The sequence below is a fragment of the Excalfactoria chinensis genome, chromosome 4, assembly GCF_039878825.1.
Source record: "Excalfactoria chinensis isolate bCotChi1 chromosome 4, bCotChi1.hap2, whole genome shotgun sequence".
NCBI classification, from domain to species: domain Eukaryota; kingdom Metazoa; phylum Chordata; class Aves; order Galliformes; family Phasianidae; genus Excalfactoria; species Excalfactoria chinensis.
In genome coordinates this window covers 85,907,709-85,934,864 of record NC_092828.1, presented here as the reverse complement: position 1 = coordinate 85,934,864, position 27,156 = coordinate 85,907,709, and the positions used below count along the sequence as shown (strand labels likewise).

The 27,156-nt window shown below is 35.6% G+C and overlaps 1 protein-coding gene across 5 annotated transcripts in view; it reads left to right on the top strand.

Annotated features, from left to right (window-relative positions):
- The window catches only part of DIAPH2 (diaphanous related formin 2), a 137,212-nt gene extending 110,254 nt beyond the window's left edge, over positions 1–26,958 (top strand). For all 5 annotated transcript variants that reach the window (XM_072334023.1, XM_072334022.1, XM_072334021.1 and 2 more), the window contains one exon: positions 24,260–26,958. In XM_072334023.1, the coding sequence (XP_072190124.1) occupies positions 24,260–24,324 (65 nt within the window). In that variant the 3' untranslated portion in view covers positions 24,325–26,958. The remainder of the gene's footprint in view (positions 1–24,259) is intronic.
- The last annotated feature ends 198 nt before the right edge of the window (positions 26,959–27,156 follow it).

Here is a 27,156-nt window from a genome sequence, read left to right as displayed (position 1 = left end):
AACAAGTTTAGTTTTTAAGAAATTGTTTGATTCTCCTAAAGTCTTAGCTTTCATGATTTTAGTTGTTTTTTTTCCCCCAATTCCTCATGTAGATTTGAATATCTATGCGATGATATTTTTTTATTGGTTCAATACTTGATATGAAATGAAAAGAGAAAGTGAGAGAATAAGATGTGCATAGGACTTCTATTTCCACTTTCCATTCCATTGCAGTAGCATTTTTGTTTCTATATCCTTTATGTTTGGTCTCAAACAATTAGAATTGAGACTGTGTTAGCTTTTTTCATTTAGTCCAAAATTCAGGAAAATAATATAAGGGCTTGCTCTTACTGTCAGTATTTCAAGTTAAAAATATTAAATACAGACTCTTGCTTTACCCTCCTGAAAAGTATCAATACAAATTTACTATGTTGATGATCTAATTAAAGTTCAGCGAGTTGAACTAAACAGTAAGTGTTTGATTTAGAGAGAGTGATCTGTGGGATGTCAACCTTTTCAGACATAATCCTACTTTCAACATTGTCTGACAGGTAGTCAGTCCATCAGGCCTGAGGATGTGCTCCGAAGCAGCTCGTCTCTTCACTCTTAAGTTGTTATTTATCTTATGAAACATAATTCACAACTGGCACATGGAAGTTCTTGTTCAGAATGAACTTGCTCCACAGCCATAAAAGAGAAATGGAATTACTTGGAGTCAGTTATAGTGTGTTTTGCATAAGGTTTGAATACTATGCAAGGGGGAAAAAGAAAAACAAACAAAATTACTGTCTTCATCTTCTTCAGTCCTAAAGTAATAAATACATGTAAAACCAGGGCTCAGAAGAAACCATGAACAGTTCTAGGATTCAGGAAAAGCTTATAGGAAGCCTTCCTAGTACTCATCCCTATGATGGGCTCATATGGTCCATGGATACCACTAGGTGGTACCATTAAACCTCCCTTTTTGAGAATATTAATACTCATTTGTAATCCAAGAGTTTTTTGGTAGGACTTAAGTAAAAGTTTGAGTTTCATTTGTGTCTATGACTTCTGAAATGACTTAGTAAGTCCTTGGCTGAAATTGTTTTCCTCTAGAATAGGCAATACAATCTATCCTCTAATGCTAATCAGATTATATATCCTGGCAATAAATAAAACTTGAAAGTGAATTCACTCTAAAGTACTCTGAATGTGTCCCAGTTGCTGTCTGAAATCTACCTCTGTAGTATGTGATCCATCCTCCAAAAATAATTTAAGCTTTTCATAGAATGCTTTTGAACCAGTTTTGTTAATGAAGGAAAAAACAAAAAATATTTGTAGTCTTTGTTTCATAGCTTAATTCTTTCATTAAGAAAATAGTGAATCTTTGGAGAAACTATCAATTTCAAACGGTGACTGATTGCTAAATATTAAGCAAGGAGTAAAACCTCTCGTTTTCTAACTTACTCTTTGCTTGCATTGTCTTGTACCTTAGATCTTATATGTGCATGCTTTTATACAGTAATTAATCTTTTAGTACTGTCATAAGGCCATGCTAACTCTAACTGGAAAAAAATTGCTTGTTATAACAAATGGAGATTTGATGTTAAATGGTGGAGTCACAGTTCAGAACAGTTGTGTCTTGAAATTGTGGACTCTTAGAAATGAAAACAGGTTTAAAAAAAATTATGGAGCATCTTTTTGCATTGACAATGATTTCAGTAAAGAGGGTAGCAGAAAGAATCTCTGTATTCATAATGGCTCCCTATAACGTTTTTCTCCTTCTTTGTGTCTTTGACTTAGCAAAGGTGAAACTTTTCATCTCAGCCTCAACACACTGCAGTTGCAGACAGCAGGGGGAAGAATTGGTCAAATTACCACTATAACAAACATCTATAAAACAAAACAAAAAAAATTTACATTACCAATGACAAATCAAAGCTGAAAGTTCGCCTTGCCTGTTGTCATTCATTGCCATTCATATTTAGAAAGCAGACTGCTGTGATAATTGATTTGATGGTCCAGCTTGAGTGGAAGCACTTCTGGGCATAGCAGGCCTCAGAGATGCCAAAAAAGAAGAAAAGGTGGGAATGAAATAATGCACTACTTTCTCCTCAGAGGCATGTGGCCCAGTTTTTGAGAACAGAAAAACATGCTTTAGAAGAAGGAAAAAAACAACCCAGTAATAAATACAAAAATGACCATATAGCCTCAGTCAGATAAAAATAGGCATTCAAGCAGAGACAATGAGTGTACATATTTTACTGGCAGGTGAATAATAGAAGAATGCTGTGGAAATAATCTGATTTTTAACGGACTCTGTCTGTGGGAGTACCTTTTTGCTGCTTTTTTTCTGTCTGTACAGACAAAAGAGGTTCCCTGAAAAAGTAAATTAAGAAAAAAAAAAAAGAAAAAGAAACTTTTTTTTTTTTTGAAGGTTTTCAAAGAGGAATTGATGATTCAGAAGAAAGGAAAGAAGACAATTATTGAATTCAAAAGGCGATATTTATGTGTTTGGATTATCTGAGCTCCTATTGAGTTTGCTTACTTCAATCAATAGATGATAATGAAACTTGTCTCTGTGTTTTTGACTAGGGGGTAGTGCTCACCCATAGTCCCCTGCTGATATGAATAACTTAAGACACTGAACTGCTAGTTGAGGAAAGAAGTAGATTAAAAAAAAAAACTACTGAATTCAATGTTTGACCTCTTAATCATGACTGCTGGCTCAACTCTGTACCCTGTCATCGATTTAAAGAACCAAACAAAGCCAGATTAAAGATGTGAGCTATCAAAATACGAAATTGTAACCAGAATGAGTTGTCTTTTGAGGGATGCTTATTTACTTGCGAAAATAAATGTGGACTGTCAACTTCGCTGAACTCTTTGTATTCACAGTCTTAATCTTTTATATACAACAAAGAAGTAAATCAAATTTAACAGTAAAGACATATACAAAAAAAAAAAAAGTTTGAATTAGATAGTAGGAGAGAGTAAGTATGCTGATCCAGTCTGCATATAAATACTATTCTCATACTCGGTCATTTTTTTTCCTTCTTTTCCTGGATATATTTCCCTTTACCTCTTTCCCCCCAGTCCTTGCATATTTTCTGACAAAGGAAAAAGATCTCTAGCTCAGGAAAGCTTATTCCTTTATCTCTCTTTAACCTGTCTTGTGAACATCTGTAGTTGTTGACGGAAGGGGGATGATAATGAATGAAAGAATTAAGGTTTTGTGAGGCAGTGCACTTCAGCGAGATCCAGGGATATGGAGTTGGTATCACTGCACAAATGAGCTGTGACTTTTCATCGCAAATGGCTGTGCCATTTTTATATGATATATTTTAATAAATATTCTGTGATTACCTGCAAGGAAACCACATAGTGGTAGAAATCAAGTACACATATTCCATTTTTGTTTTGAATAGTACAGTTCTAATTTTAAGAACATCTGGGTTTTGGCAGAAGTTAAAATTGGTTTCAAGACTGATGAAGTAAATTCATAGTGTGGAGATAATTAGGTACTCACGTGGTGATGAATGCAGTAACTAGGGATTAAATTTATTGCATTTATTTTGCTGTAGTATGTTTATGGAACTTCTTTTCATAGGGTTCTGTGTTTAAATCCTATAGACAATGTCTTTCTCTTAAAGTTTGAAAGTCTTTAGGTATATACAGAACAGTGTTGTTTCCATGCCTTCATAAAGGTGTGCATTTTATCATTAAGGTTTTGTAATACCACAAGTCACACCCTGTTTTCAAATACATTGGTTCAATACACTGAAGCTATTGTAAGTTGTTTTTGGAGAACTAAATGCATGTTAACGCGATTCTATACAGAGAAGTGTTGTACACAGTGAATATTTTATTTAGAATATTGTTTTATTTTTCAGTAATATATATAATAAAATAACTGCAAATAATTCCAATTTCTGTGTTCTCTTGGAGGTAAACATGCAGCTTAGGTACAGAGAGACTTTTACTGTCAGTTATAACATTTCTGCCTCATTGTCTGCAGGAATTGTTCTCTTTGTCTTGGCAGAGGACTTCTCTTGGAGGTCTTATCAAAAGCTGCATTGTGACGTTGCATGGCGGTGGGGTGTGCAAGGAGCTAGAAATAGGGCTGTGTTGCAAGGAAGGTGGGACAAGGGAGAAATGAAGAACTCTGTTTTAATTACAAGAAATTGATACGGACAGCCAGGTGGTGATGGCAGGGAGCGTGGTGTGTTGCATAGGACAGTACCTGGATTAGCCAGAGTGGGTCAGTTATACATCAGTGTTGAGTTAGCCTGGATCTGAAATCCAGATGAATTTTATGACGCTCCAAAATATGAAGATTCTTCTATCTACTTCTAGGAAAAACGTACTTGTTTCCTGAACATACAGAATATCTCTGGTTTATCAGAGCTGCAACTCAGAGCTGTTGTTGGAGATTTTTAAACAGATCTTGATTAAAATGTAATAGTCTGATTTTTTGTTAGAAGACATTTACTTCAAATGTCATGTGAAGTGCTATTAATACAATAGTGCATTCCTGCCCAGTGGTTTGTAGTAAATTGTAGTGGTTTTTATTCTAATTATTATCAGTTGGTCAGTATCACTCCTTGACTAATTGCACGTACCTGCTTATCAGGCATATCTAGTGATACAATCACCTGCACGTTGCTTGGGACCACAGAAAATCCAGGAAATAGGGCCCATGCTCAGCATCCTGGCTACAGAACAGTGTCTGTAAAAGGAAGAATTGTAGCAAAATATTATGTATGTTTACATACAGATATTTGCTAATGCAGATCCTGTCCTGTGGCCTGATGCATGAAGCCCGGCACAGTGGGACAAGTCAGAACAATTTTTTTCCACTGACATTTCCATGGAGCTTCTTCCATTGTGCTGCCTACTTTATTCATACAGCAGTGATGGTTGTGAATGCATTGAGAAAAGTTCACTGATCCCATGAAACAGTTTTGTTTGTTTGTTTTGGTTTGTTTTTGGCTCTTTTCCACTGAATGTTAATAGAGAAAGTGGCTTAGAACAGCAATGGCAGTATTTTGTCATTTGATGCATATGCTCTTAGGATCAAACCAAAGTCTGCTCTGGAAGCAGCCTCTGTGGAGGTCATCCAAATCCATCCTTCTGCTGAAAGTAAGTCCTTACATTAAGGTCTGTATCACTTAAGTATCCAAATAATTGGCTGTGTTGGATAGAACCTACTCTGATGGCCAGCTGTCGACATTTCAGAAGAAAGCAGAATGTTCTGTAACTGGTTAAATGTGCTTTCCATACTGTCACATCCTTTTTAATAGTCACATGGAATTGCTAAATCATAAAAACAACCTGTCCAAAGCTCCTCTCAAAGCAAAGGAGAGATCAGCACAAAAGCACCTTATTTAAAAGGGAAGAAAGCTATTGGAAGGTGACAGCTGGAATCCCAGTGCTTAATCTGTGTAATTAAAACTTTTCTAAGGAGCAGGAGAAGCAGGTTAGAATTGAGGTAGTTTTAGGAGTTAATTAGCAGGGTCTTTTTGAATATTAAGAATGCCTTTGAAGGATAAAGTTTTGAAAAGTAGTTCAGGCCTTTCAAACAGCATAAATTAAGGCAGAAACTTTCTTATACATTCTCAAGATGCAAACAGAGCTATCCTCCTTTACTGATCCATATGCTTCCATCAGAAATATAATCACATGTACTTTCCAGTGTGTGAGTCTCATTTGCTGATTTACAGTCCAGGTGATCCTTGTGTTTGTCAGTGTCCCTTGCTCTAATTCTAGCAGTTCTTAGAAGGACTTGCGGAGAAATCCTTCATTTAACATATGGAGGAGAACCTCAGACAGTGTTTGGATGTAGCAGACGAATCTGAGTAAAATGCTCCGTGACCAAGAGTAATATGTTTAAGAACATGCTACAGACAACCAGTAGTGCAAGTTATCTGTGAAAGATAGAAACTCTTCTACAGCAAAGGTCAAAGTGTTTTTATAATTTGAAAAATTCAGTTTTTTTTATCACTTGCTTCAGCTTGATACTGTATGGTGGGATTATGCAGGACTTAAAAGTCACTTCTGTGCAGGAAATGAGAGTAATATCTGTATACCATGATACTACATGTATATGTCTGTGGAAACATTTGTGCATACATAAAAATCCTATGCTGGCACCAATCTTTTATGCAGCAATGAAATTTTACGTTCACCCTAAGTGGACATCAGACTGATTCTGCATGCAAAAGCATTTCAAAATGTCAGAGTAACTTGAGTAAGAAAGGCATTATTGTAGTTTTGGTTTATCGGTGTATAAACTTTGTTTCTCGCTTGTAAATTTTGCTCTTATGATGACTCGTCATGCCCATCAGTTAGAATGTTTCATCCTCATTTACCTGACTCTGATGTGTTGACAGAAAAGGTTCAATCTAAAAACAATTGTAGTTATTTTGTAATCTGAAAATGCTAAAATTTATTTTTATCTGAATAATGTTTTCAGCCATGAAAGTTGGGAGCTTTTCTGCTGAGAACAAAAAATATTTGCATCTTAATTTTCAAACAGCAGAAATTGTCTGGTATGTTTTTTACCTGCAGCATATGTTGAATCATTCAGTGGCCAGTTTTGTTTCTGGCTGCGTGATTCCTGATCTAAACACAAAGCAAAGTAAAATACATCTTATATTCCCTCTTTGAGAGATGTCGGTTTGGAAGCGATTTCCATAGAGGCAAGTGCAATTAGTTGTGGTTTCATGGTATATATCAATTTATTCCTATTTAATACATGTTATATAGAGAGCAAAAAGTTGTTTTTTAATGTAATGTTGATTTTTTAGAAGTATAACCTGAAAATTAGTAAGCTGAAATACATTAGTTCATGTTTTCATGCAAATTCTTATGTGGTCTGAAGTCTTTTGATTCTTTACAGAGTCATTTTAAAGAAATATTATTATGAACAAAAAAATGCATATTAAGTATAAACTACAGTGTTTAGGGCTTTTAGGGGAAAAGAGGTGAAAAAGAGCAATATGAGTGTGACGAGAGATAATTCTGGTGTTTCTGCTGTAATGTCAAAGCTGGCTGCTTCCAGCTTTAAGCAGAAATGTAGTAGTACAGTCAAGGTGACTTACCATTGCAAAACCCACAGGCATCTTGAATTTTCCATCTCTTCAGTAGATGATGTACAAATGAAAAAAGACAGCGATGTGGTATTTATGGTTTATAAAACAAAGTATTTAAAGACATCCTAATAAACTTATCTTGAAAGCACTGCTGTGCAGTAGGCGTGGTATCATGACAGTGTCGCCGCAAATGTTTCAGATCCTGTGTGTTAGTGTTGAGATACCTCAAGTATTATACTGACATTCGCAGTCTTTGCACTGTGCATTATTCACCAATATTTGTGATACGTGACATTCTTGCTAAGTACTGTCAGGTACGATATATCATGAAACAATTCTTGAGAGTATACACAGAGACTCCAATTTTTGTACAGGGACACATGTCCTTGAGAGTATTATACCCTGAGTTAAAAATTTTCTGTGCCCTACAGAACTGAAATTATGAGGAAGCTCCATAAGATAGGCTAAAGTAAAACACCTTATCAAAATAGAAAATTTAACTTCAGGTGCAATGCTGGCAATTTAAGATTAGCTGTATGCTTCAACGTAGTGAATTTCTTACATGGCCTGTGCATGTCAGTTCTTCCCACTCAGCTATGGTAAATCCACTTAAATTATTCTAAAGATCTGCAGACAAAGAAAAAAGGTTCCCAAGGCTTTAATTGTATCAACCATGTTCCTTCTGATAACCTTTCTGTCTACTGACACTGTGGAGAGAAAAGATGCGGTTTCTGGGGACTAATGGAGAAATTTTTAGGTTAATTCACACTTCTGCTATTCAGGAACATGGGCAAAGAGTTCATTTATCTTCTGTGCCCTTTGTGAAAGAGGAGTGAGGTCATGGATTCTTTTGCAGCAAAATAGCTGGAGGTGGATTGGACCCAATGACTGCAAAAAGAGTTTCATAATCTTTCTAAATCAAATATTATATCTTGGTTAAATATACACCTTCCGTTTTCCTCGTGGAAAAAAAAGAGATGGAAGACACAGAATGGAGGTAAGACCTTGGTTCAGCTGCATTCTTAAGCTATGCAGTTAGGAAATATATTAATTTCTATATAAGAAGACTTTTGGGCTACTTGCTCAGTCGTAATTGGATAAAAACATTTTGCATTTGTGATCAATTAAGGGGAAGGTGCACAATATAAGAATGGCTTTTTCCAAGTTCCATGTGCTTGCCCACATAGTTCTGCTTTTGTAATGATAGCTAGAATGTGCTTGTAGGTATAATGCTAAGGCAACAGGGCTGGATGGCACGTTGGTGTACATTTAATATTTTTAATGCAAAAAAAGTACTGCATTATATGTTATTTATTCTGTTACTGTGTTGCAGGGAAAATTACTACTTTTTATTAGATCATCATCGTTTGGAACTGTTCTGTAATTAACTACCAAAAGTAATGAATTCTAAATTACATTTTCAATTACTTATGACTAAAGCTATCTCAAAATGAAAAAGGAAAAAAAAATTGGTTTTGTTCTATGGAAAGCTTCACTTCTTTACTGCTGTTGCTGCAGTAGAGCTCTAGATTAGGGTAACCTGCTTTTTAAATTAAACGTCAAATTTAATTTGCCATTAGAAACAAAGTATATGCATACAGTCTGAAGGAGGAAAAAAAAGTCACTTCAGCATCACTTAATAGTGATTTATATGTAACATCAACTTTTTTTTTAACCAATTAGATAATGTCTGGCAGAACAAAAATGTTAGTGGTGAAGGTGTGTGTGTGTGTGTGTAGGTATAGATGCCCCTACTTTTGTATGTGTTTTCTTACATACACATACAGTGCTGTCAATAGAGCAGTCTACAGGTTAGTCATAATTTAATGTTTTTCCTAAAATATTAATGAATTTTGAAATGTGAAATTCCTGCTTTGTTGATTCTGGACATCTCAGGATGATGTGTGTATGAGCAGATACGTGATTGATGGAAAGGAGCAAAAAGCCGTAAAGCGTTTCTGCCAACAAAGGAAACTCTGAGGCAGAAGAAATTGATGCACAGGCTATAAATTTGTCTCTCCATTTTCCACTGCTTTTACTTTTAATGTTGCTTCCCTGCAGTCATGATCTGAAAGCTTAAAAAATTACCTAAAAGTCACAGCGTATCAGTTTTAGTAAGCTGAAGTCAGTTTCTCTATAAAATTTTGCAAGCACATTATTTAAACAATGTGTCTCAGTGAGTTGACAGCTTGATCTTAAAAGTGATGCTGTCCTTAACTAAGTGCTGTTATTGCTCCAAAATCATCAAGTTAATTTTTTTGCGTATGTTTTCCTTCTGTGGGCACTTTTCAAGGTATGCTGTACCTTGGTTGGACTGGATGATCTTCTGTTAGGTCTTTAAAACCTTGGTGATTCTATGATTCTGTTTTATCTAAGCTGTGGATAATGTGTAAAAATGTCCACAGAAAATAAAAGTCCCTGTTTTCACTTGCACATTATCTGTGCATACTGAACGTTCCTTTGCTCTTCATTTTCTAAAGAAAGAAGAAAAAAAAAAAGGTTACTGCTGCAAAGAAAATGCATAAACGGGCATTCTGCATTATATTTTTCTTTACATATAAAATCATTCTGTTTTGTTTGAGTTACCATCTAAGTTTACTTAGTAATTCCTAGGGGCTATTAGATGATCATTAAATCTTGATTTCCTGTCAGGAGGAATTAATAATCTTGACTTCGGAGTGAATTTAGAAGCAATAGGGGATCGGAGTCAAATATTTGAATACCATTTCAGTGTTGAATTGGTTATTCATGTTTCAACTCAGACTGACTGGTAGATAAAAAAAAATAAATTCAGTTCATAAATCCTTCTTTGCATTTTAATACTTGTTTTTCTGGTGTGTTTTTTTTTTTCCCTCTCAGCTGGGTTAAAGTGTACCTGGTTTGGGATCACTGGTTGGTTGTCCTCCTTTATGAGCATCTTCTCAGTCAATTTCTAGTAAAGAATATATTAGCTGCATGCATAGATTGCATGTAAAGCTATCTTCAGAAATTGAACTCTCTAAGAGTGTGTTTCTGGATGAATTGGTCAATTTTATTTTAAAGGAAAGCTGAAGTTAAAGCAAATACTTTAATAGCCTGATATTGTCTTCCAAGAAACTGCCCCTAACCAGGGAACATTAGAAACGTGCTCTAGACATAATCAGGTTAAGAATGGACAGCTAACTTGTCTCAATTTTCCCTTTCTTTTTGCCTCCCTTTGTCCTTGCATAGCTTCCTCTCTGTGCTTTTAGCTGAGATGATGGGGAAGAGTTTTGAGAGCTTCTTATTTATTTACTTTTACATAGTGCAGAAGGCTTTTTTTTTCCCACCCATCAACTGTGCTGACTGAAGCCCCTTGGCTGTGTCTGTAGCATGGGCAGATGTGTAATGGTGTAATTGAGAGTCTTGATCTACATGTGCACACTGCATCTGCATCATGGTGCTCCTCCAGGCAGTTTTGCTAGGAAACCCATACACACAGGCCAGAAGTGACCTGACTTATTCTCTGCTGGGTACACCAAATAGAAGGATCAGAGAATATCTGTGAATTTTGTTTACTTTCTCTGTATATATTTTAGCCTAAGGGCACATAATGACTGTTTTAGAAACTAAGATAAATAATAGATCTTAATTTATTTTCATTATGTATAATTACTTATGAAGAAGTCTCGCTGAAAAAATTCTGGCTTAAGCTTTGAATAAATTAGAAATGATAAATTGGCAAAGAGGGGGAAAAAATACAACAAAAACCCCCACAAGAACCAGAACTTTCCCATTTGAAAAATAGCTCTGAAATCATAGCCTTGATATTTAGAGCTGCTGAGAGTATGGATATAAATACTAATGGTGAGCCCAAAATAACTAGCGTTAATATTTATTCTTTCTGAATCCCTTATATGTGCTTGCTGAGAAGTAGGAATTGATGGCATATTTTAAAGGGTCTTCTGGCAATCATATAATACAATCTCCAGCTTTTGAAGCATAAATGTCACCTACTTGATGAAGCCAGCTGTGTTGTCAAACCAGGTCCTCAAATCTTGTGCAACTGCCTGATTACCTCATTCTACTGTTGCACTACATTCTCAGTGAAGACTTTTTTTTCTCCTACATTTAAGCTGCAGTTGTTGACTATTATCCCTTATTATACCATCTGCATAACCAAGAAGAATTTAACTGTTGTTGCTTCACCTTCAGGCAGTCACAGGTTGCAGTTAGTTCCCCCCCTACTTGTTTACTCCTGCAAAAGGAGGGCTAAGCTCTACTCTCTGAGCCTTTTTGTAGTAAGCATGAATGGCGTCTCATAGGTCATCTGGCAGAAAAGGCAAGACAAGGCACCCTGACAGTATGAATGCAGAGGAAAAGAGAAATACTACGACTACATGATGTGAATCAAAGTGTGCTTTTTACAGAGGGATGGAGATGCAAGAATCAATTGCTATAGTGTCTTATCTGGATATGGACAATATCAGTATTATTATCAGTCTGTAGGATATGAATTAGTAGTTAGTTACCCTCACTTGTCGGTTATAGGCCATGACTTGTTTGCTTTTAATTACGTAAAGTCAAACTTGATGATTAAGCTATTTTTCAGAAAGAAGGAAGGAAAGAGAGCTTGACTACTGGCTAAACTACCAGGATTAGACCCAGAAAGTCAGAGGTTAAGTGGTTTGCTTAAATGCTGACTGTTTGACCTTGAATTTTTAAAAATACTGAGATTTTCAGTGCCGCTTAGATGTGTAGGTAATAATTCTACTAGACGTTTATCAGCTCTGGGGGTTGAGGGAGTTGAAATACCTTTATACTGTTGCCCTTAATTGTATGCTGCAGTGGAAATAGTGCTATTACTTCCAACCAGTGTTTTTGTTCTTGTAAATTTTTTTTATTGTCTTGGGTACATACATAATACCACATACTGGAGTCATGATCGTGCTTGCTTCTACTTTATTAATTCAGACAGGAATTGAGCTTTTGGAGAGCTTCTTCCTAAGAAGGATCTATAACCCTGCATATCACACCTTTTCCTTTTTCACTTCTTTACTTCTTAGATTTATATCTGTTACTTGGAATGTCTTTGGACTAAGCTTCTAAGTAGAGTATACTTAAGCAGTCTTTATATCATAGCATTCCTTTTTCCATTTGAACAATGCTAGCGTGTTTCTGGTGTAGTTTTGCTCATGTATGGATGTTAAATCACAGTACCAGATGAGTGCTGTTACAGGATGTCCGTTGAAATTGTAGTTCAAGTTGTTATGCTGAAATGCAGGCATTTCTCTATTTACTGTTGTTTGCTATTTTCTGTTGAATTATTATGCAGGAAAGTTTGAAAATTCATTTTTTCATTCATAATATGCAGCGATAGCATGGTTTAAAGGACAAATGAAATGTGAGGCTTTTAAAGTTACTTCATTGCCGTAATATCTAGCACATGCAAGAAAAGTGAATGATTATCAATGGCAATTATCAGCATTTAGAAAATATACGTCTTAGTCCTGTCTTTTAGAAAATGCTATCTAAAAAAGTCTAGTTCAAGAAAACATAAAAATTAAAGGAACGTGTCCTTTGACTAAAAGTTTAATTCAATAAAGCAGGCATGGCACTGTGTGCTCTGCAGTCTCCACCCCTCTGCTGCTGGGTGGCAGTTCATGGTTTTCATTGCTTCAGCTTTAAAAGTAAGCAGAATTCCTTCACTTTCCCACTATGAGGAAATCCAAGGAAAAAGTGGGTGATAGTTAAAAGGCAGTACGTTATGAATCTCAAATTCACATGAGCATACTGACTTTCTTATTTGTAAAGATAAAACTAATTAAAGTGTGTAACAAAAAGTTCATGAAATTGAAGGCACTTGTAGTTAGAACTGTTTACATGCAACAGAATATAATTACAAGGGACATTGCCAGCTTTGGGCATAAAGTATCTGATGGATTAGTCTTATTTTTATGGCACTAAGGATGTATTCTTCTAATCATTTTATCTGTCAGACAAGTTCCTACTCCCTTCCACCCAGAGCAGAGGCTCCTGGCTTTTTTTTCTTTCACCTGAACTCATTTTCTTGTTTGTGTGGTGAAATTTGATCTGGAGTTGTACTGTGGAGTTCTGAAAGGATGGGGAAAGGAGGGAATGCCTGAAAAGCAAAGGTTTTGTCTATAACAGGAAATTTTTAATTTCAAGGCTAGAAGGTATCTTGCACAACACACAATTCCAACATCTCTTCGACAAGGCAATAGAGGAGGGTTATCAGACAGTTTTTGTCCTTATTAGCAAATTAAATTCTCTGCATTCAGGAGATGCTTAAGGCCAAGATTTATCCCTGAATGACTTGCTCATTTTTCTGCACACTCAGCAGTAAGCTATTCTGACCCTGTTCTGCTACTGCTACAAAGCTAACCTTGCCCTATCAATCTGTTCTGCATTTTCAGTCTGGGGAAACTTGAAGAGCAGAATTTTTTCTATGCGTCTTTGTGTTCCTGCTTCCCATCCAGTTGATGTGAATGTGAATATAAGATTTCAAGTTTTATATTCACATTAGTTTCATTATCTGAAGAAGTGGGATATTTCTTAGCCCAGCTGTTCTATGGTGGATAAAAAGCCTGTGTGTGACTGCCTGCCTTTTTAATGATACCAGAGTGGCAGAGTTCCCTGTGGAATTATTGGTGGGTCCCAATCAATTTTTTTGTACAAATGGCTGTATTTCCACATTCTGAAAATGCAGAAATGGAAAAGCAGGTAAAAATGAATATAATTCACCTGCAAAATGAAAACAAAACCAAGTAGAGTGGATTTGATAAGGGGATGTTGTTGATGGAAGATTCCAGAAAAAAATTTGAAGAGTATATGTAATAGTTATGTTTTATGTTCTGCGATGAAAAGGGCTAAGAATGGAGGTAAACAACAGGCAAAATGAGGCTTACCTTGTCATTCCTACTAATAAAGGAAATGCATGTGAAATACCTTTTTCTTAATGTTCTCATCACAGATGAAACTAAGGAAGTAGTCATGGGGAATCGTTTTTTCCCATAATATAATCAGGAGAAAGAAAATATTTAACCTGATCTTCAGTGCATATTGTGCTTCAAATTTGTGATGATGGGAGCATGAATAAATGGCTAGAGCATCTCCTGGCTGTTCACTAGATAAACAACAAGCTGACAAACATGGTTGTTTGCGAACTAGAATTTGAATTTACTGGTTTGTATATGGGTGAAAGAAGTGCAGATATTTGCTGTTCTTGGTTCTGCTTGGTAGTTCTCATTTCCCTGTTCGTACTTATGTATGCAACTCATTTTCAGTTATCAGTGCGGAATTGCAATGTTATATCTAAGTGTTATATAAAAGAATTTTAACGTGGTTTAAGTTTAGTATGTCAGAGAAGAATAGCTAGTAGATAATATATTAAGGAAATTAATAACTGACAGAGGTTAGAGAACACAGGAGGATTGTCAGCAATTGATAGAAAGTAATTTAACTTTCAGAAACAATGCAGTAACCAAATGAGACTTGAAAGCGCAAAGCGACGATTTTCATTGCTCAGTGAAGCTGGTAAAGTGCATTTTTCGAACACATAATATCTGCAGTCCCACAGTGAGCAAGGGGGACAGTAAAGCTTCAGAGGAGCCAGAGTGCGTGGCACGAGGCAGCAGACAGGTGGGTGTGGGTGAGCTGCAGTTCATGCGAGGTGTCCTGAGGTTAATGTTGAATTAGGTTTCTGCAGAAGCAGAGTTGGAAAACGCTGGGTGGTCCACTAAATTTTGCTGTAGGAGATCTTGAAGAAGTTCATGCCTTACACTGAGAGCCGCTGTTTTGAAGCTCCTTTTCTGTTGTTTCTGCTGGTCACAGAATATAAGTTAGGAAGCCTGCACCAAATTAGTACATACTTTGTTGTGTACATGCATCACAGGAAAGACCTTCTAGTCTCTAATTCTATCTAGATAAAGTTCATAAGAAGTAGGGTGGTTGTGCTATTTCATCTGCAAGGAATTGTTAGAAGTTGTAAGCTTCACAGAAGAGACTTGCAAAATGTTGATAAGGAAATGAAGAACAGGTATTTATTATAAGTAGCAGAGAGAAAAGGAATCCTGTTGGAGAGAGTGGGAACTGTGTGTACTGATAAAAGGCATTTAGTAGTTATTCAGTATCATAAAGCAACCTTTCAAGTACGTTGATGTGGTGGTGTTTCATGCTACAGGAGAGAATGAGAGAATTGAAAGAGGGCAAAAGGTGGCAAGTGAAGTGATCTAGGATATTTGTTACTATATTAATTGAGGTTAGGCAGGTAGACAACCAACAGCTAAAGGAAAAAGAAGAAAAAGACAGGTGGAATGTTTAAATAAGGCTTATATAATGTTGTTTTTCCCGGAAACTCTGGATGTGTGTGCTACTCTGGAGAAGGTCAGAGCTGGATTTAGGATGGAAAGACTAATGTCGTGGTGTAGTCAGCACGTTACTGCCATTTTGCTATATTAGCATTCATTTACAAAGAAGTGTTTTTATTCACATTATGAATGTCAGCATTAGCATTTAGATGTAGGTATTTCTAAATCAGTAATTAAAAACACGTGGAAATATTCTCCTCATTTAAGTCATACATCTCTCACCTAGCTTTGAGTTTTAGGGTAAGTTAATTTCAACTAAGGGTGCTTAGAAGACAGCACACAATCATTTAACAGAATTTAAAAAAGAAAGAAAAAAGTGTAGGGAACATTAAGATTTTATCACTTCATGACAAAAATGATGTTAACCTTGGCGTTGCTTTCTCCAGAGCTCCTTCTCTAAGTGGTAATTAATTTCATGAAAGTTTGTACTCTCAGAACTCTGCAGATCTGGTTGGAGTTGAGAAGTTGAAAGATGCCAATTTTCCTTTTTTTTTTTTCTTTTGTCCAGAGAGTGCAACGCTTGTGGGCTTTAACAAAGTATTGTCTGCTAATTGGTGGCCTGGAGAGCATCTTCAGTAGAAATAACAGGATGAGGAAGGTTTCTAAGCTCAGGCAATAGAAGTAGCTTAGCTTCTTTTTAACTTTGCATAGTTCGTTTTTCTTTAAAATAAGGCAAAATGTTTATTTGAATGTTCTGGAACTTGCATTGAGAACTTCCTGGATATCTTGCTACTAATAGGGATGTGTTCTTTGGTGTCTGTCAAGCCACATCTAGTCTTGCTTTTAGTACAGATAAAAATTTTTAGGGGCTTTTTCATAATGTATAATACAGGCTATCAGCATTATCACAGCTCATTGTTTAGAAAGGAAGGATATGCAGTTTCTCATCTTGGAACTGTAGAGTAGCTTGACCTTAGAAAAGAAGTTATTGTGTATGTAAGTGTTTTGCTTCCAGATCAGTTATATCCAAACTATAATTGCCTTTTTTTAAGCATTCATCAATTTAGTCAGACCCATTGGGAAGTAGTATTTGGTTTTAGGGTCTTAAAAAGCCTTAAACATTAAAGCTGTTTTCTAATATTCTGTAATAGTGCATTTAAACGTTGTTTTCCCCATATTATTTGTAAATGGGCTATTTAGGCTGTCATAAAACAGTCTCCAGTTCTTAGGAACTGTCTGAAATACACGCACATGTGCTGTAATGGCATGCTGCCTTTACTGTGTGTTCTTTGAGGTCCTTGCAGAAGGAGCTGTGTGGATAGGGAGCGGATAAATAGGCAGATTTTGCAAGTATGTTTTGTATCGTCATGTGGGCTTTTCTTTAGTTCTTTGTTCACAAAGGAGGTCCAGATTCTGGGTTTATTTTTCTGATAGCCTAAAATTATAAAAATAACATTTTTATAAATTACTTCAGTAAACAAGAATTTGATTCCCATGATAAGCACATGCCTTTGTTGCTAATTTTATAGTGAAAGTCACATAGTCTGTTTAGTAATTCCCTACTGTCATGTCTCAGGAGGTAACAGGTAGCGGTGAGATCATCTTGCCAGTCTCAAACCAGGAGCCCTTCTTTAATGTTCTATGATGAAGGTGCAGATGGGCATGGATGACTGCAGCCTGTGCCAGCCGGTCATACAGGAGTGATGTCGTTTTAAGTTTCCTCATAGCATATTCAGTTCTCTTTAAATATTGCAAAATGCTGAATTGTAAATGTTAACCTATCCATGAATAAAAAATGTTGATATTTTATTTAATCAAAAAATAATTATAGATGGTCTGCCTTTATTGTATTATTTAAAATATTTCATTTTACATGTAGGCTACAAGTTGTTGCAGAGTTATGTTTTTTTATAAAGAGAATTTGTTTCTGATGCATAAAAAATAAAAGAGGCAGACCTTTGCAGGATATAAAACAAATTGTTTGCTTTTGACAAGGGCTGTCAATTGTGTGGGTACAGGGGAGAAACTGGTGACATTTTGTGTGCAGCAGCAGGAAAGACTTGCTTTATTGGAGTGTTACTCTTGTTCTGAAATTCCTTTGCAGAAAAGAGAGCTTCGAGTTCATTGCTTTCATATTCTATGCAAAGAATAGAGCATTTGTGCATGGGAGACATAACTTCCAGTATTTTAAGCTGCTAGCTGATAAAACTGAGGAGTGTGGGTGGGAGCGATCCTACTGAAGCAAATGTGTTCATATGCTGCCCTTTAATAAAAAATAGTAAGGAATAGTTGGAAAGCTTCCCCTTTGACTTTCATCTGGCAGTTTTTGATTGTAGCTTTGTAAAGGAATAGATATTGACTTCTATCAGGCAGTTTTGGAGAAGAGGTGAAGAGCCTTCTCTCATGACTGTGTACGTTTTGTCAAATCGTATACTTATATTTGAAGTGCAAAGTGAAGGCTGATGTCAAGAAATGCCTTCAGCACAGGCTGGTGTTGGTCTCTCGTGACTTTCTTCTTTCTTAAAAGTATCAGATTAGATTGTAAAATGATGGCAATCCAGCTGGACGTAAACACATTTATTGCAGGCTCAGCAGCCATTACGTATCATTAGTGAAAGGAGGCAAGGGACAAGGGGACCACTCCGATGTCACTTTGATTCTTTTTAAGGACAAATGCATTCGGATGAGAAGATGCTAACTTTACGTCTGCTCGTATACTTGAAGTTCAGAACCTATTACTGTCTTTATTTCTTTGTCCTGTTTGTAATGTTACAGTCAATTTCAAAGCAAATACAAATTGTAGAGTGAACAGGGGAGCTGGGAATATCAAATTTTGGAAGCCATTTTAAATTATTTATGAAAAATGTGGTTTATCAGCATCGTATCAGTCTGTTCAGAATGTGTGCACACACTTGTGCTGTGTCACTCTTCTTAGCAGTAAAATAACAGGTACAGCTGAAATAGGGAAACATCTTTTATATCAACAAATCTGTCATTTCTGACATAAAATGTGTTTTTTATAAGAAACTCTATTTTTACTTTTGAACAACTGCTGAAAAAGTCAGTGTGTACTCATGGAAAGAGATCCATTCTATATTTGGGAGCTGAAGTTTGTTGCTTACTAAAGGAGGTTTCGGTTGTTTACTCTCTGAAATATGTTACCTTTCTAATTCATAAGCTAAACTTATTTTACTGTGCGTGACATGCAGTAAAGGATAGAAATTAGAAGTTCAAGGAAAGATACATGAATAAATTTAGTTTTATTGCAGTATATATCCTTTGCTGTTTCTTTCTTACTACTGTTTGGATCTGACCTTCTTCCAGGATTTGACACATCACATTTTATCCTTTGGGGTTTTTTTATATTACCTTATGTAGTACTTTCAGTTGTCTCATTTGGTTTAAAACAAATCATATATTCATGTCCTAAATGTTTCACTAGTCAGAATAATTAAGTTGATCAGGTCTGAGAACATTGGTAGGAAAATAATAGGGTCATTGAAGCATTCAAGCCCTAATGGGAACCTGAGTTCATTCAGATATCAAATCCAATAATTGCTTTACACCTGTATACACAGTCCCAGTGAGCAAGTTCACATTAAAGGTTTAGTGGTACAGTTTCTGTGCTGTGCTCCAAGGGAATCTTAGTAGTTTTCAGAAGACTACGTTATTGTGAACTTTTCAGCAGTTTGTTGTTTATGTGTATCAGTCAGAGGTAGCTCTGATTACTCATTGTTATGCACTGAAAAATATTTCCACATATCATTCCTCCAGTAAGAAATTCTCTGGAGTAATGTATTATAAATTACATCTAATAGCAGTCAGAAAAATCCGAGGACTATCGTATGAGTTCCACTGCTTTGAATCAATTAATATTAGTCAAGTTAGTGGGATGAGGAGTAGATTAAACTGCATTCTGAGTGTGAAACTGAGAGTGTGTATGATTGTGTGTAGTGTAGCCTGAGGGTTGTAAGGATGCTCATAGCTGTGACTGCTACTTGTAAAAGGCAATTTCATAAGGGTGAACTAAAAGTCAGCATTACTTAGTGAGATTATAATAGCAGTGAAGCAGTAATTGTAACTTTGGATTTATGCTGAATTCGGTGACAAAGTATCTGTGAATGCCAGAGGTGCAGGCTGTCACAGATACTGAAGAAAATTTCATCACAAATTAGAAGTTAAAAATACTGACTAGGAAAGTGACAGATATTCATAGTAGGTCTCAGTAAATTCCAGACTCAGATGCTGGTCACAGTGCTGATTATTATTGAATATATTCAACCTGACGCAATCATTCCTCTCTTTCTTTGTTTTCCCACTTTTCCTTAGTTCTCACCTGAGAATTAAAGCAGGAAAAGAAATGGAAAATGGCTGTATGTGGGCCTGCACTGTGCTGACATGAAGGGCTTTTTTTCCTCTGTAATTTTAAAAGCCAATTACCCTTGGAGGGAAGGAGAAAAATAGATTGATTTGTCTTGTAAACCCTGAGGCAGGCATATGTTGTCTCAAACTAAGGCTTTTCCATCTCAACTCTTGTAGAAGAACTTTCAATGCAAATCCCAAGTGGTACTATTAACAAAGAAAGCAAAGTCAAATTGAAATATTAAATAGATCATTTAAAGGTTTAAGGAATTTTAGCTTATTGGGCTTAGGCTTCTTTTTTGTGTGTGTGTGAAATCTTTAAGGTCTGAGCTAAGCTATAGTAAATCTTATTTAAAACAGTACTTTAAAATAAAAATTACAGATGCATCTTTTTCTGTAAATGCTTTGTGTACTGGAATTTTTTCAGCTTAAGCTATGAGTTTGATAGAATTGTGATACAGAAGGTCAGCAGCATAGGCTTCTGTTGCAAAAGTGTTATTTTTGTGTTCCCATACCGTGTTGACTGTGCTTACAGCTGGATTATGCTGAGCAGTGAGATGTCATCACGTGTGCCATTCAACATTTACATTTCTTACGTTATCCATTTTTAAAGTATTTTATCACACAGAGAACATAAAGTGCTGTTTTAGACTGCTGCTATGTGTTTCCATACAAATGAAAGTCTCTACTCAGCTGTGCCCAGCAAGCCAAGCGTGAGTGGCAGCAGTACCATGAGATGTTTGTGTTTTCCTTTAACACATCTTTGTGCCAAGGGCAAATCCTTTGGTTTTCTCTGGTTCATTCCTAGCTTTGGACTACCTTGCCTGTGGATATTAAATACTTTTATTTAGCAAGTTAAAGATGTGGACTCATTTTTAGTTACAAAAATATCAAATTGAAAAACATATAAAATGGCCCAGTGAGGTGGTTATAAAGGCTCTAGTTTGGATTTTATTTTGTGTGTGTTGTGTACCTGTTTCGTTTGAAATAAATGTTCAAAATAATAAGAATAATGATTAAAAAAACAGTAGTTCCCTTAACTTGGTTTTTATAATTTGTATTTTCTTGTGTGGAGTGAATTTGATCTGTGCTTTTTGAAGTTCGGTTTTGGTTTCATTTCTCCTGTTACCGATCTTCACCTCACTGTGTGCGGCTTTTCTTGGTTGTCTGTTTATTTTTCTTTAGTGCAAGAGCCACATTTTGAAAGCTTGACAACAAATTGGACAGTGATGGACAGTATCGTAACAGAATTGAGGTTGTGAGAGCTGTTTTCTCTCAAGGTGCTGTTTCTCAGAAAGATTTTGTTCTAGACACTGAAAACAGTTTTTGAAGCTCTGTATTTCCTCAACTAGTTTATTCCTTACTTTACATTCCATAATAGTAATGTCATAGAGGCTAGACAATGCAGAGAATGTAGCTATAGCAGTTAAGGAGGTGCTAGAGGTAGACTTGCTGTTTTACAAATTCTTTCTTGTCTTTCTCTGTCAATTACTATTTCTAAGGCAATTTACCTTTCACTTTTGATAATCTAAGATGACAAAGATGCATGTGATGAATATGAAAACTCGAGTTAGTTCTTGTTGTAAGTTTCTTTTCAAAGCAACTGTTAATATGCTGTTACATCAAAGCGCATTGTAGCTTGGCTCTAAATTTCCCTGTGCGTAGACAGCTGAAGGAGAAAACTACAGGCTGGCCAGGATAATGTGATATGAATTGATTTTAATTTGTCCAGATGTTAATCTTTGACGTGATACAGCAAATATTGAGGTATCTTTGTCAGAACAAAGTGATGACTGTGTGTTTCTTGGACCTTCCACCTTCCTTCTACAGCAGGAATACTGATGTCATCAGTATCAGAGGTGCATTGTTTGTTCCCTGCAATTGTCACATGTTGTTATAGTTCACCATTTAAAACAGAAGTGGCTTGCACTCCTTTTTTAGCATAGTGTAGTTGTTCTGTACTTACGTTAAACTTTCTTGACCTCCTGATTGATTTTGATGTTATATTGTTTGTGGTGCTTGCTGAACTACTAGGAACTGTATAAGTGTTTTCCCTTGGGCTGCTCATGAAAGCAAGATGTGTTTCAGTAGGATTTCCCAGTGAAGAAAATTTTACATGAATGAATAAATAAATATTTGATGCAAATGCTTTCATTGATTCCCAAAGGTAGAGAGGTCTTTCAGATTCCCTTGCAGGATGCATTTCTACATCCTTTACAAAGTCAAAATTATTTAAAAAATTAAATTTTAAGTATTTTAATCATTGCTGGGTTCCTTCCTTGTGTGATCTTTCTGAAGTCAACGTGAGGAGGTTCCCCTTTTAACATTATACGCAGTTTTTTATCCTCAAATATAAGAAGGTGAATTTTTTTACCTTGTGATAGGTATTTAAAAAAAACCACAAAAAACAAAATGTTCAAAATGTTATTGTTTTTCAAAACAAACAGTAATTATGTTTGTTGACACTGTTTTGTTTTTATTGCTAATCTAAGGGTGACAATCTAGGTTATTAACCAAATGATGTTCCGAGCTCAAGTGACAGCGGTTTATAATACACTCATAATTTTAATGTAAGGCACGTCAAAAACATTTTTTGTGGTTGTTATGTATTAATACAAATTCTAATTGAGGTCCTTTAAAATACAGTTTTGTACAGTATGCCATTCTCTATTATCAGATATCTCAGTCTTACGACTAGGCAGTTCGATCGTGTACCACCTATTTTATTACTGGCATTGATTGCTCATAAAAAGTTAGGTTTATAATTAGTAGAGCACAAGCGTACTACCTGGCAAAGTGAGTAAGTAGAAAGCACAATGGAAAAATCATTTAATCTTAATATTGCACTTCTGCAAAATCTCATTTATTCTTCTCCTAATGTAACTGAGTTTCATGCTGATAACAAGCCACTGAGTTAATAAATCTGTTGCGGCTATTGAGACTCCTCTTTTAATATCAGAACTAATGCAAAAACATTAAGGAAAGGAAAACATACTTTGTAATTTTTTTGTGTGTGTGTGCGAAAATACTTTCATCTTGCCAACAAATGTTGCTAATTGATTTTAATAGTTGTGTGTTACACATGTAAGTGAGAAGGTCTTAAAACTGAAGTCACCAAATGACATCAAATTGAAATACTTTGTCTAAAAATTTGTTTTTTATTGCATGGCAGCAATTTATACATGAAGCTTATTATGGTTTTGTTTTCTTACATTACTAGATTCATACTACAGACTCAGTGATGTTTAAGCAGCTTTTCAAATATTTTGTACATTATAGATATTGATTATTTCCAGAACTGTTAAATCAACCACTGAGGGCAGTTATCACTGGACTCTACTCTTTGCTGATCAGGATGAGCAGCAGCACATGTGAATTGGTAACTCTCCTTCTTGGGTTTTAGAGAGCATTTCTGTGCTCATAATATCCAGTGCCTAGTGACTGCAACCAGTGTAGAGATTTATTCCCATGCAAAACAGATTGACTTAGGGTAATTTGAATACTTTATGCATGGATAAATTCATTAGGAAAAGGAGGCAAGGCAGAACTATAAAAAGAACAAATATCTTGCTGAAGGAGCCTTAATTCCCTATAGCATTGGAGGCACTTCTATCGAACAGGGAAATGGAAGGCTGATTTTGCAGAGCTCTTGCAGTCTTCACAAGTATCGTCTGTTGTGGTCCAGAAATAGTTCACTGATCCCCCTGACTACTCCAGAACTTCATTTAATGTTCTTAGGCCATTTCTGACTTGTTGGGTTATAACATAACGATTCTTTTTTAAAGAATGTGTTCTACCCATTAGACAAGACATGTACTGGGATGCTCTGATGCTGTAGCAATGAAGGACTGGTACTGATGCGAACAAAGAACAGTAACCTGGATGTAAAACAAAAGAATCGAGGAGGCTATATCAAAAATAAACAGTGACCAAAAAATAAAATAATATCATGCAGCAAGGCCGCATTCGAAAAAGACCTCCAGAAAATTAAGCATGGGCATTTAGTTGTGGTTGGTAGTTCATGATTGTCGTTTTTCCTGTGAAAGATGTGTTATACTGAAAGTTCACATTGTACAATCAGGAAATGATTAGGAAATGGCTGATTTGACAGTTCTATTTTAAACTCCGTATTAAATCACAGCAAGTAGTCTACCACTTTAATACCTGCAGCATCTGATAGACTTTCCACCTCCACGTTGGTCAGTACAGTCTCAGGGGTCTTGATATGTATTTTTCCAGAGATTTCTGCAAATAGGTTGTTTATAATGTTAGGCATTAACCTAGAATTTTGTTAATTGTGTGCTGTTTCCAAGGGGACAGTGTTTCAAGATACTCTTAATGCTTTTATCACCTGACTTCTCTGATCAAGAAAGTAATTTATTGCTGATTGCAGAACTCTTGAACTCAGTCTGGCAGCTGTAGTGTGAAACTTTCCCGATCCAATCTCTTGGTTGCTTATTTACATATCATTTGAAATGTTTTTCAGGGCTGTTTGACGTTGCACTGTCCATGTTTCAAATCCTATAGTGATTTGTTTTTTCTCTCTTTATATTACAGATAACAGACAAGTCGGTTTTGAAGACTCTCGTACTCGTCACAGTGGAACAAGAGCAGCTCTATGAATCTTCTGATGCCAAAGAATTTAGTGAATTGTTTTATTTACAATTACATGGATATATTTTTAAGAGTCTATCATCCAAATTGGCAACGATCACAAAAGAATACTGGGATTGACTAAATGCAGGAGATGTTTAAATCGTTTTTGTTAAATAATCCACATACTGTATCTTATTACCCCAACTACCAAGATCTGTAAACAGTGTTTAACAGTAAGGTTTATTTTTTTAAGTAATTTTTTTTTCTTCTATTCCTTTCCTTTTTTTTTTTTCTTTTTAAAGCTGGTAATTTAAATGAAAGGAGTTGGGGGTTCCAAGAAAGTGCTTTATATGGCTAAGAAAATAGAGCTTTGTTGAAAGAATACAGATGTGGATTCCATTTGCAGTTCTTGTTTGGACCTGAAAGGAAAAACATAATAAAATTGCATGTTAAAAAATGGAGAGAAGAGCTGATGTACAGAATCATTTTTGTAACCATAAAAATGCAGTGCGTAGCCCCAGTGAGGTTGCTGGAAATCTTTATCTCTATGTAAAGCCTGGTGGATTCAGCAGCTTTAGCTGCAAGTAGGATATGCCACATATCTACACTTTTGGTGACTTCAATGATGTATAATTGCTTATCAGTGCTAAAAATAAAAATTAAAAAAAAAAAATAGGATTTTACAAAAATTAAACGATACTATGGGCAGAATATGTTTTTAACTGAATATACGGAGAAATTTTCTAACTGTGAACTTATATATTCTTTATACAGATATTTGGGGAAAATATGATTGTCCTATTTTAATTGTACTGAAAATACCTTTGTGTAGGTTTTTAGATACTGGCTACATTATGAAGCTGTTCAGAGCTGCCTCTAAGTTTTTCCTCTGTTTCTCAGGTAAAACATGTAGCGGGATCTCTGTGGTGGATTTTAGTTCTGAGGGTTTAGCAGCTAAGAATAAGTTTTCTACCTGGAGCACTAATAGCAGAGAAAATGGTTGCAGCAATCTGATTTTTTGGGAAACTCCTCCCATTCTACTTTGTATACAGACCCTGCACTGCAGTACCTCAGGTGAGCAGTCAGCTCGGTAGCTGACACTGTCTATGTTCTGCCACTCGAGGGGGAACTTAACAGTTCTCTTTCCTTCCCAGACTCTTGTGGAATGTACAGTGTGTTTTGGTGTTCAGGGCAGTCTTCACCATCCTTTGTACTGAAGACTCAATGCTTATTTGGATGAGATGGAGGATTTTAAGTGGGAGTTCCGGTGGAACTACTTGTATGTTGTTGGTATTTTTTAAAACGGGATACAGTGTAGTAGATGGCACTTATTCTCAAATTATTGCTGATTGATGCATTAATATGAATACTTTTATTGCCTGGGATTATGGGAAACTTCTTTTTTAATGTTATATAAAGACTATTTGGGAGTCACGTTATTTTCTGTGCACAAACTGCTAGCTCTAGAGGAGCATTTGATACTGGGGCGGTGTAATTTTGCACTACTGCTTGAGCCAAGTGTCTTTGTACAGTAGATTCTTTTTGCTTATCTGGTAACATACTTTATGATTTTAAAGACTATCCAGCTATGTAGGGATAAATGCTTACAATTTCAAGCTATGTTCATAAATATACAGTTACTGTAAGAAAAGATAAAAGATACAGCTCCTTATCTGTCCAAGTATTGATTTTTCCAATCTTTTTCTTTTAAAAAAAGTCTTCACGGGATACAGTTGTTGCCCATTGCTGCATCACTAAACACGAGAATGCAAATGAAGCCTAGTGAAGTGTGTGCTGTCAACTAATACTCTACCTAAACAGGGGCTTTTTGTGTTTCTAGTAATTAAGCAAAGGCTTGTATGGTACTTCAGAAAAAAAAAAAACTGCATGCAACAGGATCCTGTTCTGTCTCTCAGCTCTTTCAGTAAGAGATACAGAGAATTATATTCTGTTTTGTGTAAGGTCAACATCAACCTTGTACTCAACCATATTAATTTTGCAGTTATAAAAATGTGCTTAATGTGCAGAGCCAGTTTAAAAGGATTAGGTGCATAATGTCAATATAAATTTGTACTGCAATCAATAATGTATTAAAATTCAAATTTTAAAATGAGCATTTTGGGATTTAGAGGTATTGATATCTTTATATGTGAAAAACTCAACAGCTCAAAGCAGAATCTTTATACTGTAGCAGTAATTATTAGGGCACAAGTTTTTCATTTCCATGGCTGTATTTTTTTAGAAGGTCTGTAAAAGCTGACTGCAGATTCTCAAGAACCAAATCTTAGCAAAAAAAAAAAGCAAATCCAAAAGAACATCATCATCTAATACTTCTATTTTACTACTATTTTTTTCTTATTTGAAACATTTATATAATTTAATGGACATATCTGTTAGAACGAAAGTGTCTTTCAAAGGAAAACTAGTTTAGAGGATAATTTATGTAAATATAGGGTGCTCGTATTTATGAAGTCTAAAATATTTTCTGAAATTGATGCTGGTCACTTTGTCTTTTGATAGTTTTTTCAGTCTATATTAAATTGCAGCTATTTTTAATGTTTTTATTATTGATCTGATTTTCAGAGTTGTCACGTGTTTCTCTAGAAGTGTAGAGTAGTAGCACCTTTTTGAGAAATGCACTTGCCTTATTTTCTAATTTAAAAAAAAAAAAAAGAAGAAAAAAAGAAAAAAAATGAGATATATCAGTTAAATTATATTTGTATTCAGAATAACCCCAGAAAGAAACTGCTGGAGGCTTCATACATAAATTTCTCGCTAATTATTTTTCACTAGATGTCCTCTGAGACATGACGTTAACGGTATCCTATCACATCTGTTTGCATTCACATTTTACCAGT